Genomic DNA, 22054 nt, shown 5'->3' with positions numbered 1-22054 from the left:
GAAAAAAATGGCGTTTGTGAACAGAGTGCAAGCGTCGCACTATTCACCTGGCGTAAAATGCAGTTGAATTTGGCGTTCGGTTGGAGCTCGCTTTGACTACAGACAATCGTTTTGAGTTCGGTTGGTGATGGCCTTAGCTCGGGTTTGCCTTATCCCTACACGACAGGGTCGGGCTAACTCTAAAAATGTGTAATTTGGTTGTTTATCGATTGTGAAGGTTGTAAGTAAGCGAGCTTGAAGAAAAACTCGATACTCGTTTATATAAGACTTGTTTATATTTGTTTGCTTGAATAATTGAATAAATTTGAATAAAATGGGAGAAGCTCGTCATATAAATGAATAAGCTTTAACATTAACTTGCTTTTTGATTTATGTTCATGAACAATTTGAATATATAAATTTAAATTTTGTTTTATTAATATTTAAATTTCATAAAGCAATTTGAAGAATGATATATAATGAATGCTTTAAATTTTTGTGATTATATTTTTTTTTTTTTCAAAAATGATGAACTATAATTCATAACTTTGAAATATATATATAAACTTGGAATCAAAAGCTAAACATTCAATAAACTTTCAGATTGGCGTACTATTAAACACTTATATATCTTATTAATATTAATGCATGATATGGCACAAAAAATCATCTGGTACGAATCTTGAGGCATACTCAAGTTAGAATCTAAACTCCAATTTCAACAAATGTATAGTTAAACTGAACGTCTCAAAGAGACGGAATCAATGACATCAAAATCGGTCTGATCCGAACACAAATGGAGTTTAGAAAAGTTGAAGCATATTTGAATGGTTCAAAGCATTATTTGGATAATAAAACGAAATCCAAATATGACATGATTATAGTGAAATCGAGCAGCTCGGTGAGAAGAATCCAACGAGCTCAAGATCGCTAAATTATGACATTGTTAAGGTATTTAAACAATTGAAAAGCTCTATATGATCGGGGAATCAATACGGGCAATTTGATGGAGCACTCCAAACATGCCTTGGTTTTTATCTATATTTACGGGGTGTATCACTCATGAAAATCTATAAATAAACCAACACTCTCTGCATGAGGGATACCTTTGGATGGAGAGTGGAGATTGGAGAAAACTCTGAGGTTTCAAGAGCTCCAGCACAATTGCTGGCGAGCCACCATCGACTATCGCCGAACCACCGTTTGGCCAACGATCACCGTCGGGCTTCCACCCGGCTGTCGATCACCGTCAGACTTATGCCCGATCGTCGTTAGACCACCGTCGGACTTCTACCCGGCTGATGTCCGCCGCCAAACTTCCATCCGACCATTGTCATACCACCGCATGGCCACCAACCAACGCCAGACTTCCACGCACGCAGACTTGAACGTGCGAATCCAGAGTGTCCAGTGAGATACTTGCCTCACCCAAGGCCAACGGATAACTGTCTGGCAAGGATCACCAAGCTATTAACAACCTCATCGTAAGCCAAAACATGTATGTAAGAATATTTCAAAATATTAAAGAATAAAAATCACCAATTATTCTATATGAGTTTCCTTTTACAAGTTTTTAAGTTTATTTGAATTGAAAGAAAGATCTTTCATTCCTCATTCACCAGCTTTTGGTATATATGGAAAAAGGTTATTAAATTTATTTTAAAACAATTGCAATGCATGAGTGATCAATTAAAATTTATATTGTACTTATCTTAAATTATGACAAACGTATTTGAGACTCATACTGAACAAAATGGGGTTTTAGAACAGAGCAATGTGCGTTGCACTGTTCACGTGACGTAAAATGTCATTGAATCTAGCATTCGGTTCGAGCTCGTTGGCACTGCAAACGATCGTTTGACGTTCGGTTGGAGATGACCTTAACTCGGGTTGGCCTTATCCCTACATGGGAGGTTCGGGCTAACTCTAAAAATGCGTAATTTGGTTGATTATCGATTGTGAAAGTTGTAAGTAAGTGCGCTTGAAGAAAAATTAAATACTCGTTCATATAAGACTTGTTTATATTTGTTTGGTTGAATAATTGAATAAATTTGAATAAAATGGGAGAAGCTCGTCATATAAATATGAATAAGGTTTAACATTAACTTGTTTTTTGATTTATGCTCATGAACAATTTGAATATATAAATTTAAATTTTATTTTATTAATATTTAAACTTCATAAAGCAATTTGAATAATATAAAATGAATGCTGCAATTTTTGTGATTAGGCATGATTAAAATTCAATTACAATTTGAACTCCATAAGAAAATTAATAAACAAATTTGAATAAGACTTCAAAGTTCTAAAATTGGCTTGAGTTTGATAAGCTATATATAAAAATTGTTGTGGGCATTATAGGAAATTGCTATAAAATTATTGTAGGAAAAATAAGTTTTTGAAAAGTTGTTGTGGGCATTATAATTTTTTTTTTCAATCTTTTAGAAAATAACTGATAACAATTTTCCTATAGATATCATATTTTAATGTATTTTGATTAGAAAAATTATTTCTCACCATAAAAATTTTTAAAAAGCACCGAAAAGGTTATCGCTAAACAAGAATATGGTTGTTGTCTTAAAAGTAAATATACGAGAAACTGACTCAAATGGGCTCTTAGGCTTCATTGGGGACAACTTTCTTACTGCTTTCTAAAGCATTTTTTTGTACTAAAAAAGTTGCTTCAAAAATCAGTAAGAAAGATTTCCCAAATGGACCCTTAATTAGTTTTACCGACACAACTCAATTAAAGAATCCTTATTAAAAATTATAGATTGTATCATATAAGACAATCTTATAGAGTTGGGGTGAATGAAGTTAACCTTGGTTAACAAAGCGCTTCATATCCCGTTGGGTGCTTCTCATGCTTCACAATTTAGGCTAAGTAATTAAGGAATATCATGACTTGTGTTATAGCTATAATAATATAATGAAGCAATCCTAATTAGTCTAATCACATTGTTAAGGGGTATGTGCCACATCTTTATCAATATTATAGTCTTAAATATAATTATATGAACATATTTAATATAACAAAAGTTACTTGACATAAATTTGTCATCTTAAGCAAATTGGGAAAGATGAGTGGTTGCTCTATAGTGAAGCATTCAATTATTGCTCAAGTTTTTGGGGTTTTCTTTTACTTCTTTTTCTTTGGCTATGCTAGCAATAGGAATTGAGTACAAAAATTTTTTTTTTTTTTCTTTTGAGTTTAAAATGACAATGTAAGGTTCTCTATGGTTATGCTAATCATAGGAGATATAAGTTGTTTATGATCAAAGGCTTTAGTAGGGAAATAGAAATATTGAAGAAGAGCTTACAGAATCATCTTTTGACCAACAAAGACCATTAGTAACTTTGCCTTGACATGCTTGTTGAGTTGAGTGACAAGGAATTCTAATATAAATTATATTAAAAATTATCAAATTTATCTTAAAATTATTATAATACATTTTTTTATATACCACATTAATCACAAAATAAATTTAATTTATATTAGAATATTCTAATATTTTTTTTTCTAATTATGATGATATATATATGAATGAGCTATCATGATATAAGAGGTGACTGATTTTTGAAGATTGCAACTAAGTTAAATGTCAAATATGGATGATTGAATCCAAAATAAAGGATTTTTAATAATCAATCAATAAGGCTACACAAAGGATTGATTGTCATTTCAATTGAGATGATGTAATTTCTAAGAATTTTGATACTCATATCTTTAGTTAAGAACTTATAAAAACTCATGAGATTATATATATATATAATTAAGCTAATACATGCATTAAAACCTTGATATCTAGAAGGAATGATTTAATTAGGTAAAATATTGATGCGGGCTCTTGCATGTTGCCCTGATGATTCATAATAGTTCGCCAGATCGTAGAGAGCTATCATATCTATCTTAGATTTTCTCATAATTTTGACAAGAAATTAAAGGGACTCAAATTTTGATATTCATAGAAGTAAGAGTGATTTGTAAGTTTATTTTGAGCTCAAAGAGCTAGTACAAACATCATAGTTCTGTGTGTGTAATCTGTAAGTATAATATTTTTTTTAAAGAAATTATAGCTAAATAAACTTGTGGTAACTTTTTTAAAAAATAAAGCATGAAAAGTTACTTTTATTTGAAAATTTTGACTTTGACTTCTTTCGAGACAACTTTCTTATTGTTTCTTAAAACATCATTCTAGCTAGTACAAAAATTATAATTGTTTTATTAAAAAGCCGCTTTAAATAACAGTAAGAAAACTGTCACAAATAAAATCTTAATATGCCTCACAAAAAGCATAATTAGATAAATATTACTTTTTTAATATTAATGCATATTAAAAAACTTTAAAAAATAATTTCTTTACCCTTCCCCTAATGCTGCTGATGTCTCCCTCTATCATTGTTAGTCACGTTTTTTAATCTCCTACTGTCCTCCACGTATATCTCATACCTCACACGGGGCACCTCCACCGCGAGCCACCTTCTCCAAACACTCCACGCGTCTCATAACGCCCTCCCCCCGCTCTCCTATATAAGTTCAGCCAAACGAAATACAAAAAATCGCTAAACATATCGAAAAGAGAAAAGATGCAGGTCGCAAAGGAGAAGATGAAGGACATGACTAGCAAAGCAAAGGAGAAAATGGAGGTGCAGAAAGTCAAAGCAGAAGAGAAAGCAGAAAAGAAAGCGGCGGGGACACGCGAGGAGAAAGAGATCGCTCACGAGTTCTCGAAAGCGCGTCAGGCCGAGGCCAAGATGGAATACCATCTCGAAAGAGCAGAGCACCGCGCCGAGACACTCACGCACCGTGCCGCCGGCGCAAACCACGTTTCTTCGAATGCAGCCTTGACTGCCGGCGGCATTGGAGGCGCGTTTCATAACGGGCATGGGCAGCCGGTTGGTGGGGTGCCGGTGAGGCCGGGCGGTGGTGCGGTGGATGCAGTGCGACCGCCGGGGACTGTCGATGCGGCTTCGACGTACGGTGGGGTACCGGCGAGGCCACCGGGTGGCGCGGTGTACCCGCCGGCAGCGGGTATGGATAATGGGGCTTCGACGTACGGTGCGGGCGGTGGCAAAACCAACGATTATATTTAGTTTCTCTTGAATTTTAATTTGTGCATGCTTGTTGTCTTTTTTCTTTTTTAATAATTGTGAGTCTGTGGGTGAACATTAATGTCTTTTCCGAATTTTATTTCTTGAATGTGAGAGGCTTTAATGGATTGGAGAGACTTTTTTCTAATCTTGTCAAAAAGTTAATGCTGAATTTTGTTGTATTATTGAAGCTAGAGTGAATCCAATTCTTATTGGTTTTTCTTATTTTGTTACAAAACACAAGATTTTTCAGTTGGAAGTTAGTTGTAATAATTTTAATTTTTCTTTAACGGATAGAATTTAGTTAAAGTGGAATATTTTTGGTATTTCTTTTAATCCTATTCTTATTACTAGTTAGCTTATTCGTGGTATTATTAATTTTTTTTTGGGACATTTAGACCATTTAAGGCAAACTCACACACACAACGCAAACACAAAGACTTGAACCTTAGACCTCTTAGTTGGAAGTCTTAGCTCTCAACCAATAGGCCAAAGAGAGTTGTGTTGGTATTATTAATTATGGTTCCAATTTTTTTTTAATAATAGTTATTTATGCTTTCAATTCAGTTTAATATAGAGTTAATCTTTGGAGGAATATTAATAATCTTTCTACTAATATCTCTTCTCCTTGGATTTTGATGGGGGATTTTAATTGCTATCGGTCTAATAAAGAAAATTATGGTGGGAATTATGTTCTTACAGCAGTTTGAGATATTTCAATAATTGTATTTTTAATTCTGGGCTTTTAGAGCTTTCGTCCTTCAGTCTTTATTATACTTGGTTTAATCAACAATATAATAACCCTATTCATATTAAATTAGATAGGGTTCTTGTTAATAATGTTTAAAAAATAAAGTGAAGTAATAATATTTAAAAAATATTAATAACATGCATTTAATAAAAATTGTAAGTACTGATAAGCTTTAAAAATAATGTTGAGCAAACAAAAATAAAGTGAAGTAACTACTATTCCATTGTTAAAAAAAATCATGTACTTCATATAAATTATAACAACTACTATATTGTTAAAAACTAAATTAACTTGTACATATATTAAATATATTTACCTTCTATTTACTAATCGTTTGTTGATACACTTTCATGCTATGACAATTCATCTTCATCATTAATAGATTTCTTATAATTCTTAATGTTTAAATAAACTTAATCTAATTGCAATTCACTCTCATTAGTTACAATTTGGTCATCTACATCATTTGCAAGATATTTTAAGTTTGATATAAGCTCTTATTGATTTTCTCAATGATTCTCCTATATTTGGTCATGATGACTACAAGCCAATATTTTTTTGCCTCTTAATCTACCTGAATAGTTAGCAATGTATACTTAGGTGGTTATTATAAATGAATAAAATTTTGCATATCTCCTACCCCTCTTTACTTATGTTATTCCGTATAGTGGATGTACTAATGTACCTCTATTTTGTATTGGATCAAACCAATCACAATTAAAAAGATACACATAGTTTCTATTACTTGGACATTTCAACTATAATATTTTTATAAGACCCCGTAATACTTAGAATCATCGCATGTATGGGTGTTCCCTCTTATACAAACTCCAAAATTTTGTCTTCCTAACTTCACACTAAGATTTGGTTATACTTTTTTGACGTTGACAAAAAAAATGCCAACATTTTATTAATATATTTAGTCCCCAAGCTAGAACCCATAGCCCCCAAGCTAGAACCCAAAATGTCGATCTAATTGATTGATCAAATGTATGTATGTTATTTGCATGTTTACTGTGTTAACTCATTAAGAGAAGTGAGAAAGAGTAGTCGGAGTACATACCGTATTTTTTAACTAGTTTGAAAATTCTGTTTCAACTATCTTTTTTGAACTTTTTAGAATATTAATATACTCAAATTATTAATGAAACTCCTACAAATTTTATGTAGTTATGATTTATGAGTTACAAATGCATGAAAATTTAACTCATATTCACTCGAAATATAACTCAATTTTTATCATAGTTAAGCAAGGTGTACAACATTGTAGCTCTTATCTCCTTATCAGTCATATAGTGCATGATGTTAGCACCTGCAGGCTCACCACATCCATTGAATAGATATATAGTTGAAGAATTAAATTAATATTATGACACTGGGTCAAAGTAATACAAGCAAAATTAGGTTGTTTCGTACATCAAACATGATTCACAAATTGATCCTTTAGGATGTGATTTGTTTTTAACAAAATTTTAAGTTTATTTAAATATCTCTCAAAATGATACATCCATCCATTCTGAATAGGTCCACCAATTGTAGCCTTATATGATAAATGCATGGGTAGATACGCTATAGAGTTAAAAAAATATTGGATAAAACATCTTCTCAAGTTTACCCAAAATAATGGGAATATTATGCTTTATATGAATCAAGTGCTTTGCATTCAATTTTTAGTCCGATATAAATCTATATGAATTATGTTATCTATGGGATTTGTCTCTTTAAGCAGCCCAACAAACTGATTAAAATATTCACAGGAGATATTGAATTTTGTCTTGATGCTTAACATCTTCAAATCAATATATAACTCTGAGTGAGTAGTGCACCTCTTAAAAATTGGTTGCTGAGCAGCGTGCAACAAATTATAGAAGTATGAGCCTATTTATTTGGTGACTCTTTTGTATATTATTCAAATTATGTGTCAGCTAAATCATAAGCTAAGTCCTCTAGTATTTGAATATTTTATTCATTGGCTATATTAGAACTTGTAGGCGAGTCACAATTAGAAGCTAAATATGACTCATACTCATCATGAGAAGTCTAATACTAATATTTTGGCATAAATCCTCTATGATATAGATTAACAATTACCTCATATGGTGTTTTTTTTTTTTTTTTTTTTTGAACACATAAATTGAAAACCTTCCATCCAAGAGAAAGCTAGACAGTTGACAGGCCGTGTGGATAAAAAATTTTACCCCATTACTGAACTCATCTATTAATGTTTTTTTTTTTATTATTGAGTCAAACAATTATGCAACCAACTTCTTTAATTCCTAATATCCATAATATGAAGAATTTATCCTACACATGCATGTAATTCATAATGATTTGCAAATTGACCTAGAGTATGTATGGATAGAATTCAAAATGATTTGCAAATCGATCTAGAGTATGCATTTTTCTTGGCATTAATGGCATTGGCATGGAGTTTTCATATGGAAATTTATCATAATAAATTAATAATATTAATAACCACATCAAGACTTTATCCATATGTGGGATCGGCAACAAGAATCATTTTTATTATTATGTGCGATCTGGTTAAGAGTCAAACTCTCATAACCGGGTCATCAGAAGCCTGATGTTTTATGTGACCAAATCATTTAAGGTGACTTTTTATAATCCTAACTATTATTGGAGCTAGTCTAAACTTTTCATGTATATACACTGTTTGAAGACTATCCTGCAAAGGTTAGAGTAAAGAGAAAGCAAGTATAAGCAGTAGAGAAGAAGACCAATGTGGATTTTCTTAACCATCGTTTTTACAGTAGTTGTTGTATATATAGAGTTGTTTTGATAAGGTTAGTTGTGTTGCAGAGGAAGGCTGCCAAAGGCCTTTGGAGGACAGCGGCAGGGTGCAGATGGCAGGCATTCGTGGAAATGATTTCTCTGGTATGTTGTGTCGCTGGTCCACATTATGATCTGCTAACATTGTTCTCATTCTATCCTTAATAGTAAAGCCACTCATCCACCTGATCATCTTCATCTCTGCAACACTTAAATTAATTGTATGCTTCTATTTTAACGGCTAACATTCTACGCCACAAAAGCATTATAGGTATACAATCATCTTATCCCTTAAGTTTGAGTGGTAAATTTTTGTCGCAAAATAAAATGGTGAAAAAACTTACCGAGATACCATATAATCGCAGACGAGACGGTCGAAGAATACACCACGACGAGGCGACAAATGGCGGCGTACAACTACTGCACGACGAGGCAGTGAACGGCGGTAGCAAACCACGGGCGATGACTCACGTGAATGGGAGCGGCGAATGAGAGGTAGGGAGAAAATACGAGCATATAACAGTGAATGGCTGGATTTGGTAGAATCTCCAATGGCATTTTCACTTGAAATAAGTCGTTGGGTTTAAATAACTCACTGATATTCTGCCGGTAGTTTCACCGAAAATATTTGATGCAATTTACACTAGTGACTTTTGTCGGTTTAAAATTACTATTAGCCTGTCCGGCGGATTGGCTGCCAGAAACTTACTGGCGGTATGTATGTCAGAAAATTTCAGGCGAAAATAACGCAAGTTTTTTCGCTGATATTTTCAACGGACGTGTACTCATTGAAAATGCTGCCAAAAATTAAGATATATATATATATATATATATATATATATGACGTGATATGCATAACACTAGACATATTGATATATGACATTATATGATAGATATAATAATACACTTAACATGATATATAGATGATGATGCTAACATGCGTTGATAACTAATAGAACATAAACCTATGGCATTGATACCAAGATCATCTAGAAATGCACTGATAATTGATAAGATTATATTCATTAATATTATAACATTTCATAGGGAATTTTACGTGTCATATTAGGATATGATTTAGTTAGGGATTTTCATATTGATATGTATGAAAATTTCTGTTTTAGCATATGAATTTTAGGTGTCATATTAGGAGTTTTACTATTCATATGGATTGATGTATATTCATACTAATTGTCACATGTTAACATATATATGATCTAAATTATTACATTTACATTATTTATACTTCAATGTGTTTATTGCAATTGTAGGTTTTGATGATCTACTATGTTGTTGGCTCGTAATGTGGTTTACATATTTCAGGGTACGTTTTACATATTTCAGGGTAGGGTAAGGACCCAGTAAAGTGAGGATTGATCCAGATTTGATTATTATAGATATTTTAATTTCTATTTTTTATTTATTCTATCATGAATATTTTGGAATAGATTGATGTGAGTAACATTATTCATGACTATTGTGTAAGATTCTTTTGAGACTCGAAATGTATATTTATATGTTTTTATGGTAAATTAAAGGGTTGTTTCTACTATATTATTTTTTATATGAATATTATTAGTGGCTATGGATTTGTAATTAGAAGATTAGAATGTACAATTCTTCTAAATTAGATATTGGGTTGTCATAGCTTTATGGTGCAAAATATTGGCTTTTAAAAGTGAAGCATAAAATTAAGTGTTGTCGAGATGAGAATTCTCAAGCGGATGAGTGGTTTTACATTCAGTGACAGAATGTGCAATGAGTATATACATGAAAATGTTGGAGTAGCTCAAGTGACAGATATGATTAGAGAGTTTGCCATAGATGGTTTGGTCAAATACTTTCATGTGATTCGTCTAAGAGCGTAGATGTATTAGATCCAGCATATATTAACAAAGCTAGACATAAACTTAAAAATTTTTTATTAGAAATAATTGGAAATTACATTATTTTATTAGATATAAATAAGAATTTGACTTTTAGTAGTTAATAAAAGGGAAAAATACCCATGTAGCCCATCACATGTCATGAGTGTCTTGATGATGTTGTTTGTGTCTTTTTAAGTATAAATTTAGATTTAGGAGCTAGTTGATTGAAGTACTTTAGGGTGTAAAGTATTCCAAATGCATAAGTTTTAAAATATTTGGTGTTTGGTTGGAATACTTTGGATGAAAAAGGAATTCAAAGTAATATGAAATGTGTGGTGTAAACCTTCCTAGTTTTTTTTTTTGTTTTTTGAGGTAAAGCAAACTCGTCAAGTTTTGAGCGAGAATACTTTACACTGCAAGCAAGCTCGCTTGACTACCGTCGACCACCACCACCGGTGTAATATCAAAAATCTGCTCCAGGATCGTCCAGGAACCTCCACCTGCCTTAAGCCACCATTGTTGGCTCCCATTGACTAGGGTTGAAAGTGAGCCAAACGTTCGACGAGCTACTCGTTGCTCGGTTTGATTAAAGCTCGTTTGTGATCGTTTAATTAACTAAACAAACAAAATTGAACAACATTTTAAATACTCGACCCTTAAATAAACAAGCTTGAACACTAATGTGCTCGGTTCATTTATGTTCACGAACATCATCATTTGGAGCTCATGAACAAGCTCGACATTAAGCTCGATAAGAAACTAGATAAAAGCTCGCTAAAAATATATTCATATAGATCATATTTTCATTTTAAATATACATCTGCTTTTATTATAAATGAATTTCATTTTATACCTTCAATAGAATGAATTTGTTCATGAACAAGTAACATTTTACATTTATCCATATTTGTTAAATTGTTTGTTTAAGATGTTCGTGAACAAATTTAAGGTTTGTTTGCTCAATAGATTGTTTGCTAAATATGTTCACGAACATAGCTCGTTAAGGTTTGTTTGTTTAAAGCTCGATAAACACTAAACAAACCAAATATGAACCAAACTAAACACCGATGAATTAAACAAACCAAACATGAACCCAAACAATAAAGCTCGAATCAAACATGAACTGAACTTGAACAAGGTAATAATAAACGAACTCAAACATGAACACTCGCATACTCGGTTCGTTTGCAGCCCTACCATTGACACCACCCAATGATGACCACCGCCGTGATCCCTGGTGCCGACTGCCTCCCACCCCCGCCACCCTCCGACCACCATTATCATGTTCGCCGGCCACCACCACTACCACCCATTAGCCACCACCATCGTTGCCGCCACGATTCGTCCAACACCTCCATCCATTACTGTCGTCTGCCATCCACCATCACCACTGCGCATAGCTGGCTGCCGTGCACCCGCTGACACCAACCACTGTTGGCCATCCCCGCCAGTCTTCTTTGTCGCACGCCGTCGCCGCTCTCCAACGTCAGCCAACAACCACCTAGGCACAACTATTTTATATTTTACATTAAATTCAATTTACTTAAAATCAAATAAATAATAAATAAATTCATATATTTTTTTACATTCATCCAAATAATTTTAAATAATTTTTTTAAGCTGTGTTTTATTTACCCAGTTAAATTTATTGGCAATATACACTTGTTGCCACGACAGTTGACCTAATATCCTTCCGCATGAAGAAAGCCGCCAAATTCCGCCATGGAAACTGCAGTGTGAAATCGGACTGCGTAACTGCGGTGATTAATTTTGCAGGAAAAAGCCCTTCATATAAGAGAGCTTTACGTGTGAAGTTGCAAGCTCGTTCTCCGATCTTCTCCTCCACCTCTTCAACCGTCCGCTAATCCTAATACCCTCGTCCCCTGAACCTAACTCCTTCGACGGACATAGGTTTTCCACCTCCGTCCCGCCTTCTCAGACTGGTCAGGGCTTTTCTTTCTCCCATTTCTTCCGCTTTGCTCACGCCAGTTCACTGATAGATTTTTTCAGGTTGTCCAAACCTGCACCCACGCCCTAGACCTTGCCTCAAAAGTTCAATTCATCCGCCGGAGCTAGGTTATTACCTCTCTGGCGGCCATGACGGTCTACGAAAATTGGGAGCGTCTCGTGCGGGCGACGCTGCAGAGGGAACAGCTTAGGAGCGCTGGCCAGAGGCCTGGCCAGTCCGCATCGGGGCTCGCTGGAGCCGTTCCTCCGTCCCTCGGCCGGGCCGCTAACATCGATGCAATCCTGCAAGCTGCAGATGAAATTGAGGATGTGGACCCCAATGTTGCGAGGATCCGTAAGTGATCTCCTTGTCCAGCTTCTATGTCGTTACACTAATGTGTCATTTCTTGATTATATAAGCTTTAAAAACTCACAGGTTATATCCTCTAAGAACCTTGGTTGGGTGAGATTCGCAACCCCAATTCTGGATTGTAAAACCTGATAACCCTATTTGTGATCATGGCAGAAGATGGCATTGTTAACGCTCAATACCACTACTACTGCCATTTCTTCTACCGCTGCTGCTACCCTAACTTCTCACATTATAATTGCCAAAATACCTGTTTTAAGATTCTTGGTTGGGATTACGTAAAGGGGTAGGACTAAATCAACCATGCCCGAACTCCACCATTTCTACTACTTAAACTCGTACTGTTTGATTGCTTACAGTTTCTTCTAGATTCTTGTTTTGGTTTGACGTAAAAGGGATGTTATGACCGCACTAAAAGTCATGGTTGTGAAACAAATGATCCCAAAGTCTGAACCATATTAGATTGTTCCTTCCAAAGAATTTCAATTTCTATGCCAGAAAACAATTATATTTAGATTATTAAATCAAATTCAACCTCTTATGTTACTATTTCCATTAATTTTTACTATTACTATCATATTCTTCATTTTGTTATGAGATATAGGCTAATATGGGCTCTGCTAAGTCAACTATTACTAACTCACATGTATCCATAGCCCAATTGGCTTTGATTAATTGATGTATAGCTAATCTCCCACTATTTATATTTTATAGCAAACTTCTTAAATGAACAATGTTGTGAATAGAGGGTATTTTGAGTTTTTATTTGTGGTATATTATAATTTCATTATCATCTTGATCATCATTGCCATGAGAATTTGTTTAATTCTAATTTCATTTTCTTAATTGGTTAATCATCATATATTGGCACTACATAAGAGCTGTAGAGTTGTTAGTTTGAAGTGCCTGATACTTGTTATAACTTATGCCTTTTTTATGGGGCCGATTCCATCTAATTTAACACATTAGCACATTAAAAAGAATGAATACTAGTTGACTACTATAGCAATGACTTTCATTGAAAAGAGACATTGGAAGAATATTTTGTCTTCCACTAGATTTAGATTAATTGTGTTTCTCCTATATGTTTCAAAAGAGAAAAATAATTTTGAGAGTTCTTTCATTGATTCTTGAGATGTTTGTGTTCTTCCAATACAAGAATCTAACTGGAGTCCAAACTAACGGAGGATCTGATTGGGAAGAAAGTGGGGATACTCTTTGCAAACATTTGAAAGTTTATATGAGATCAAGAAGTTATTCAGAGAGAAAATTAGCAACTAACTGTAGTTTCATTTTTGTATCCTTGAGCTATTGCAGTTGAGGTTTATGATTATAGATTTATAGTATGTCACAATATAACTATATGTATGCTCTCCCATGTGCCCCTATGCGTCTTTCTCTTTGGCTTCAAAGGGCTATGTGTTTTTCATGTTCACTACCGTGTGCCTTTTAGCATGTGTTTTTATGTGGTTACGAGTGACTTCACTAAAGTAGTTTTAAATTTTCATTGCTATATTTGATTTTCTATTCAGTGTGTGAGCAAGCATATAGTATGTCACAAGATTTGGATCCAAACAGTGAGGGCAGGGGTGTACTTCAGTTCAAGACTGGTTTGATGTCAGTCATTAAGGTATTACATTCGGCCAACCTGGCTGGCCATTTGTGCTTATCATTTATTTGTTTGAAGAATACATTTGTTTTTTGAATCATATGCTTTCTTGTTATTGCTTCAAAGATTTTTATGGAATTATTACAGCAAAAGCTTGCAAAGAAAGATGGTACTACATTTAATCGTCAACATGACATTGAACACTTGTGGAAATTTTACCTAAACTATAAAAGGAGGTATCAAGTTGAAGATATCCAGAAGGAGCAGCAAAAGTTGAGGGAGTCCAGAATCTTCACTGGAGAGTATGCACTTCTTTTGTTCTATTGATCGTGTTTATTTGAAACCATAGCATAACTACTTGGTAAATTAACTTTGATTATTTATCTAGAAGAATGAATGCAATCTGACACAATGAAGATATACATTATTCTGTAAGGGCATAACTCATAGCTAACTAAATTGCATGTTGGCTTTCAAATTGTTGTTTTATGAGGGTATGTATGACTGCTTAAAGCTTTCAAGACATCTTATGAGCAAATAAAATTATTGCCGTTTGCAACTTAGTCAAATTCAGCATTGAATTGTGGTTTTAAAAATGGTTATCAGAATTCTCAGTCTTGGTAATATTGTCCCTATCTGAATCCTCCAAGCTTCAATTTTTTGATAATTAGGAAAAAATAATGTCACAAGTATGATTTATGTTCCAATGTATATTATTTTAATACAAATAATTTTTGTGTCATTTGTAATATGTTGTCTATAATGTCTCACTCTGTCCAATTTTTTCCTATTAATTATAGTGTAGGTCCCCTGGCAATTTATGCATATTTTTAAATAAGTGTATAGTTGTATTATTTCTGTTCAAACAACTCAAGTTTCCTGAAGTTGTTCTTTTTTTTTTTTCTTGGTCATAAAGCTTCATTTTGATACATGAAGGATGAAGCAGAGTGATAGGATTATGTGCTAGTTTAGGATTTGAAATACAGCAAGAGTAAATTGTTTTGAATTGAACCATTTTTTTTTTTTTTTGAGTATTCAAGTGCCTTTTTTAATGAAAATAGAGAATTTTGTTTTATCGGCGTATTACTAAAATTGAAGTTAGAGAGGCTTTAAAGAAAATGAAGTGTGGGAAAACTGTTGGACATGATGATATTCCAATAGAGGTGTGGAAATACTTAGGAGATGAAGGAATTTCTTTGCTTACTAAACTTTTTAATATTATATTGAAAACTAAAAAGATGTCAAATGTGTGGAGAATGAGTGTGTTGATTTATATCTTTAAGAATAAAGGTGATACACAGGATTGTGCAAAGTATAGAGGAATTAAGTTGATGTGTCATACTTTAAAACTATGAGAGAGAGTTATGAAGCATATATTATGATTTATGACGTGATATTATTGTTTCTCAAAATCAATTTGGATTCATGTTGGGTAGGTCTACTATAGAAGCCATACATTTATTGAGAGGTTTGATGGAGAATTATAGAGAGAAAAAGGAAGATCTTCATATGATATTTATTGATTTAGAGAAAGCATATGATAAATTTTCAAGAGAAGTGCTATGGAGAGTTCTAAAAAAGAAAGGGATTAATAATGCTTATATTCAAGTCATTAGGGATATGTATGCTGGAGTTGTTACTTGTGTTCAAACACAAGGTGGTTTGACCAAGTATTTTCCAATTCCAGTTGGATTACATCAAGGATCAACCTTAATCCCATATCTTTTTTCTTTAGTCATGGATGTTCTTACTAGAGATTTGCACGAGGATGTTCCATGGTGTATGCTTTTTGTTGACGATATTCTTCTTATTGATAAGACTAAGAGGGAGTTGAAGGTAAACTTGAAATATGGAGGTGAACCTTAGGGTCTAAAGGTTTTCATTTGAGTAGATCTAAAACCGAATACATGGAGTGTAATTTTAGTAGTTATATATCTGGTGGGGGGTTTGTAACTTTGAGCGATCAAGTCATAAATAAGAGTACATGTTTTAGATATCTTGGGTCTATTGTTAAAGTGATGGTGAAATAGATCGGGATATTATTAATAAAATTTAAGTTGGATGGATGAAGTGGAGGAATGCCGACCCCACGTAGTGGGATAAAGGCTTGATGTTGTTGTTGTTGTTGTTGGATGAAGTGGAGGAATGCATCGGGCTTGTTGTTGATAGAAAAGCACCACTCAAACTTAGGAAAAATTTTATAAGATGGTGGTTAGACTTGCAATGCTTTATGATGCAGAATGTTGGCCATTAAAAGAGAAGCATAATATTAAGTTAAGTTTTGTAGAGATGAGGATGCTCGGGTGGATGAGTGACTTTTCTCAGTTAGGATACGAAATGAGCATATACGTGAATAGGCTAGATTAGCTCCAGTGGCAGATAAGATTAAAGAGAGTTGCCTTAGATGGTTTGGTCACATAAAACGGCGGCCTTCTGATGACTCGGTTAGGAGAGTAGATGTATTAAATTTAACCAATGTTAAGAAAGGTAGAGGTAGACCTAAAAAGACTTGGTTATAAAATATTAAAAATGACATTTCTTTATTAGATATATATATGTGAATTTGACTTTTTAACTGGGCACAATGGAGAAAAATGATTCATGTAGTTCACCCCACGTAGTAGGATAAAAACTTGATGATGTTGTTGTAAGTGCCTTTTTTTCATGGTTGACATCAATAAGGTGAGATAACATGGAATAATATTTTTTTATGACTAGATCTTAAAGAAACTAATGAAAACTACTTGCCAACAAAAGGAAATTGAGAAAGAAGGGATTACATGAATTTGTATGCAGAAGTGACACCAACAATAACTTTTCTTCCCAGTGAATTCTTGCAGCTAGAGTGAGAATTCTGCACTAGGAAATGCTTGATAGATCCCACCTAGTCCATTTGTCACGCAAGGAACCTTTCTGAATATGCCCTCCAATTGCCCTTGGTTCCAGCCAAGGGACGATGCCAGGTGAAATTCTTTTCTTGTTTGCACTTTGCCTTGGCAATTTTCAGCACCACTTTTTCCTGCTGTGAGTTTCAAGTCTTGGACCAGCTGCTGCCTTCCATCACTGATGGTGCATGTCCACTTTACCAACCTTGCTGGAATTTACAGCAACCTGCAGTCCGAGTTAGGGTGAAGTTGGGTAGATCACTTGCTCAATTAAAGAAGACTAGCTTGCCTAAACAAGAAGACAATAGAGAACCTGATGAGAGTTTTCTTGATTGAAAGAGGCTGCAATCTTGCAGAACAATGGCTGCCTGAGAACTCCCCAACTGAAATTTCCTTGTGGTTTCCTGTTTTTTGTGCCTGGAAACAAGAAAACATGGATTCCTTAAGGAAGTAACCTTCAAAAAAATAGCAGCCAGCCCTTTTTGTTTCGTGCGTGAAGCCCACTGCCTGCAATGTGTTGGCTCAGCCACTTCCACTGAATCCTTCCCAGCTGCAGGACAGGCACTGGAGAAGGTTTTAGGAGCTTTGATGACCGATTTTGGTGGAGCCTCGTACTCCATTGCTTTCTTGTGCCGTCCCTCCTCTCCATATCCAGGGAAACCCTTTCTAAAAGTAGGAAAACTTGAAACAACAACAACAACAGCAACAACATCAAGTCTTTATCCCACTATGTGGGGTCGGCTACATGAATTCTTTTTCTCCATTGTGTCCTTTTAAGAGAATAATAAGACGAGGTGACTTTAAGTAGAGCCCAAGCCTCCAAAAATAAAAAATGCAAATTTACAACACTAATATGTTCACAAAACTTTATCAATTTAATCCAATTAATAACATCATTTTAAACTATGTCACCGCTCATATATGTAAATAATTTTTATAATAACCCTTCATCCATCCTTACTTCCCCTCCCTCCCTCCCTCCATCTCTCTCTCTCTCTCTCTCTCTCTCTCTCTCTCTCTCTCTCTCTCTCTCTCTCTCTCTCTCTCTCTCTCTCTACCTCCCTCTGATGTAGACAAAGGGGGGGTCAACTCAAGCCCAAAATAATTTGATTTTTGGCTTCCCCCGAGTTTACAAGCTCAATCAATTTGAGCTGAAATTTTAGCTCATTTATGAGCTGGTCTTTAGTTCATTTATTGAACTAAGGGTTAGCTCATTATTAGCTATGATTTTAGTTCATATTTATCTTATATTAAATGTACTTTTTATGCTTTTTATGTCTTTAATTATGTAGGCCTCTTGGAATTCCAAACCGGCTTTTGGAATTCCAAGAAATGTCTTTTCCCATGCGGTGGCTCCTTAGCTTCCTCCCTTGGGCTGCTGTTTTCCGTGCCTTGCCTCTTGGATTTCTGGCCGGCTACTAGTTTTCCGCGCCTGGGCTCTTTCCCGTGGCTGTGGCTCCTCGGTTCCGTGCGGTCTCCTTGTCTCCCGCGGTGGCTGCTTTGGTTCCTTGGCTTGGGCTATTTTTTTTATGAAAAGCAATTAAGTTTTAATGTTTGTCTTTTATAATTCCTATGGGAATTTATTAGGAGTCTCTTTGTATTCCCCTTTCATACCTATATATATATATATACATGAGGGGTATTGTATTGTTTTAAAAAGAGTGAATGAAATGTTATTTTTGGAAAAGCTATAACTTGCGGGTTTGCTTGGAAAAGCTTGCGAGCTTTGTCCGTCTTCTTTCTCATCCCCTACGAAAATCCTGCGGGCTCTTTCCAACCTTTCGTCTTGGCTTCTAACCTCTTCGTCTCTCAGCAAGTGCCACTCCACCTGTATCTTTCTTCCAAGTGCAGCCACTTTAGGGTGTCGTCTTTAATTTTAAGTTTGCAAGTCGCCGTCGTTTGTAAGGTTCTTTTTAATTTCTTCTTTTTAGTTTAATTTGAAATGTAAGAGTTTGTTCTTCCCCTTCTTCTTTGTCGTTTCATCGTCGTTCCGGTGTTTTATCTCCCGTGCGGGCGAGGGGTATAGGCTCCATATATTTCTTGCCCCCACCAATTTGGTATCAGAGCAAGTTAGGAAGTCCTAGGTTGTGTTTGTCAAGTTGTAGTTTGTCAAATTTCATTTTAGTTTGTTTTGTTTTGTCAAGACAAGTATTGTCGTGAGTCTTATTGTGAGTCTTTTGAGTCTTCTTTTTGAGTCTTTTTTGAGTCTGTCAAAAAAAAAAAAAAAAAGGAAAACAACAAAAATAAGGATTCATACAACGAGGAAATCAATTCAAATAATCCTGATGTCCCACTCCCGTTGGATAGATGGATTCCTACAGAAGGTGATTCAATGGATCCGCTTCAAGATCGTCTGTACAAGCTTAAGTATCACATGTTCCTATGTGTTCAAAAATTCGAGAAGTGGAAAAGATATCTACAACAACAATTCGAGAAGGAGCAGGAAGAAATTTTGAAGAAATTTGGTGAGAAACTCAAAGAGCTAAATGAACAGTATGCACCTCCTCAAGAGAAACCAGAATTAACTCATCAGGAGATGAGTCCTCAAGAAGGGGAGAATTTGATGTAGACAAAGAGGGGGTCAACTCAAGCCCAAAATAATTTAATTTTTGGCTTCCCCCGAGTTTACAAGCTAAATCAATTTGAGCTGAAATTTTAGCTCATTTATCAGTTGGTCTTTAGTTCATTTATTGAACTAAGGGTTAGCTCATTATTAGCTATGATTTTAGTTCATATTTATCTTATATTAAATGTACTTTTTATGCTTTTTATGTTTTTAATTATGTAGGTCTCTTGGAATTCCAAACCGGCTTTTGGAATTCCTAGAAATGTCCTTTCCCATGCGGTGGCTCCTTGGCTTCCTCCCTTGGGCTGCTGTTTTCTGTGCCTTGCCTCTTGGATTTCCGGCCGGCTGCTGGTTTTCCGCGCCTGGGCTCTTTCCCGTGGCTGTGGCTCCTCTGTTCCGTGCGGCTTCCTTGTCTCCCGCGGTGGTTTCTTCAGTTCCTTGGCTTGGGCTGTTTTTTTTTGGCTTGGGCTGTTTTTTTTTTATGAAAAGCAATTAAGTTTTTAATGTTTGTCTTTTAGAATTCCTATGGGAATTTATTAGGAGTCTCTTTGTATTCCCCTTTCATATATATATATATATAGGGGGTATTGTATTGTTTTAAAAAGAGTGAATGAAATGTTATTTTTGGAAAAGCTATAACCTGCGGGTTTGCTTGGAAAAGCTTGCGAGCTTTGTCCGTCTTCTTTCTCATCCCCTCCGGAAATTCTGCGGGCTCTTTCCAACCTTTCGTCTTGGCTTCTAACCTCTTCGTCTCTCCGCAAGTGCCACTCCACCTGTATCTTTCTTCTAAGTGCAGCAACTTTAGGGTGTCGTTTTTAATTTTAAGTTTGCATGTCGCCATCGTTTGTAAGGCTCTTTTTAATTTCTTTTTGTAATTTAATTTGAAATGTAAGAGTTTGTTCTTCCTCTTCTTCTTCGTCGTTTCATCGTCGTTCCGGTGTTTTATCTCACTTGCGGGCGAGGGGTATAGGCTCCCTATATTTCTTGCCCCCACCACCCTCCCTCTCTTTTCGTGTTTGTGTGAGAGCTGCCATAGATTAATTGATGTAGAACTAAATGCTTAAAATGAATGTAAAAGAATTTGCACGATTTCTTGATAAGAGCAATTAAGATTAAAACTATTAGCAAATTAAAACGATCAAATAAAACATAAGAGTGATCACTTCCATTTAGGCTATGTTGCACACTAAGCACTTGGATTATGAAAACAACATAGAAAATCAAGTGATGCAAATAGAATAGCCTTCAACATAAATCCCTAATCTAATAATAAGATTAGAAGCAAATAAAGTGCACTAAATCCTACATTTACTAAGCTTAGGCAAAGGTGAAGCTCGGCTCCTTGTGAATCTCCATCATCTACAAGATTAGGGGGATTAGAAAAGTAAATAAAAAGGGGAAGAAGTTCACCCTTATCAAAACCCGGAGACAAGACGATGTGTGGACGAAGTCTGTCGTAGTTTCTCGTGAAGGTTCAATTGGAGGAGAAGAGATCTCTTCCAAGCGTCGAAGTGTGTTGAATATATCGATCATTTGCTCGCTTTGAAGAGTCCTTCGAGAAAGAGGGGTTTCCTTTAACAATTCAAGTAGGAGAAGACAAGAGGAGGTGATGTAGAACATACATGCAAGGATGAATTGCTTAAGGAATTTGCACGCTTAATTTTGGAAACCATAATAATTATATATTTATAAAGATTTTAACGACAAGATAATACACAAAGAGTGGTAAAACAAGCTTAAGCTAAATCACATGCATAGAGGTTAAGATTGTAAGACAGTTAATTTAATATAACCTTGCATACATGAATGATTTCAACAATAAATCCCAATGCTAACAATAAGATTAGTCTCTACAAGAAGATCCTTCAATCAACTCTTTCAATTTCTAGGCGTTAGCGGAGAATTATTAACATTATCTTCATGACTATAATAATAACCACAAGCAATGATGTAACTATGAAGATAGAGAATCGGATGTTGAGTTTACCCAAAGATAAGAGAGATATGAACTCCGGTAAGGTCGTTTGAATGTTGGAAAAGAAGTGGACAGCAATCACAAGCCTTCATGATATTGTTGGACAGCAATCTGGAGCTCATAGGTGGCGGGACAACAATAATAGACTACGGAAATTACTGGACAGCAGCTCTGAGCATTTAAAACAATCATGGGCAGCCACCTATAGGGCCTAGGAAGACCT

General features: G+C 34.9%; 1 protein-coding gene across 3 annotated transcripts in view; it reads left to right on the top strand.

The window, feature by feature from the left end:
- Positions 1–12154: 12154 nt before the first annotated feature.
- The window catches only part of LOC110094460 (callose synthase 10), a 97476-nt gene continuing 87576 nt past the window's right edge, over positions 12155–22054 (top strand). For 2 of the 3 annotated variants that reach the window (XM_020819708.2, XM_020819706.2), the window contains exons 1-4: positions 12155–12422; positions 12490–12781; positions 14329–14426; positions 14553–14707. In XM_020819708.2, coding sequence (XP_020675367.1) covers positions 12577–12781; positions 14329–14426; positions 14553–14707 — 458 coding nt within the window. In that variant the 5' untranslated portion in view covers positions 12155–12422; positions 12490–12576. Of the gene's footprint in view, positions 12423–12489; positions 12782–14328; positions 14427–14552; positions 14708–22054 lie in introns of those variants that run through there. The other variant, XM_020819709.2, reaches the window with a different exon arrangement.

This window comes from Dendrobium catenatum, unplaced genomic scaffold (genome assembly GCF_001605985.2).
Source record: "Dendrobium catenatum unplaced genomic scaffold, ASM160598v2 fragScaff_scaffold_629, whole genome shotgun sequence".
Taxonomy (NCBI): Eukaryota; Viridiplantae; Streptophyta; class Magnoliopsida; order Asparagales; family Orchidaceae; genus Dendrobium; species Dendrobium catenatum.
This window is presented reverse-complemented; position numbering and strand designations above follow the sequence as displayed.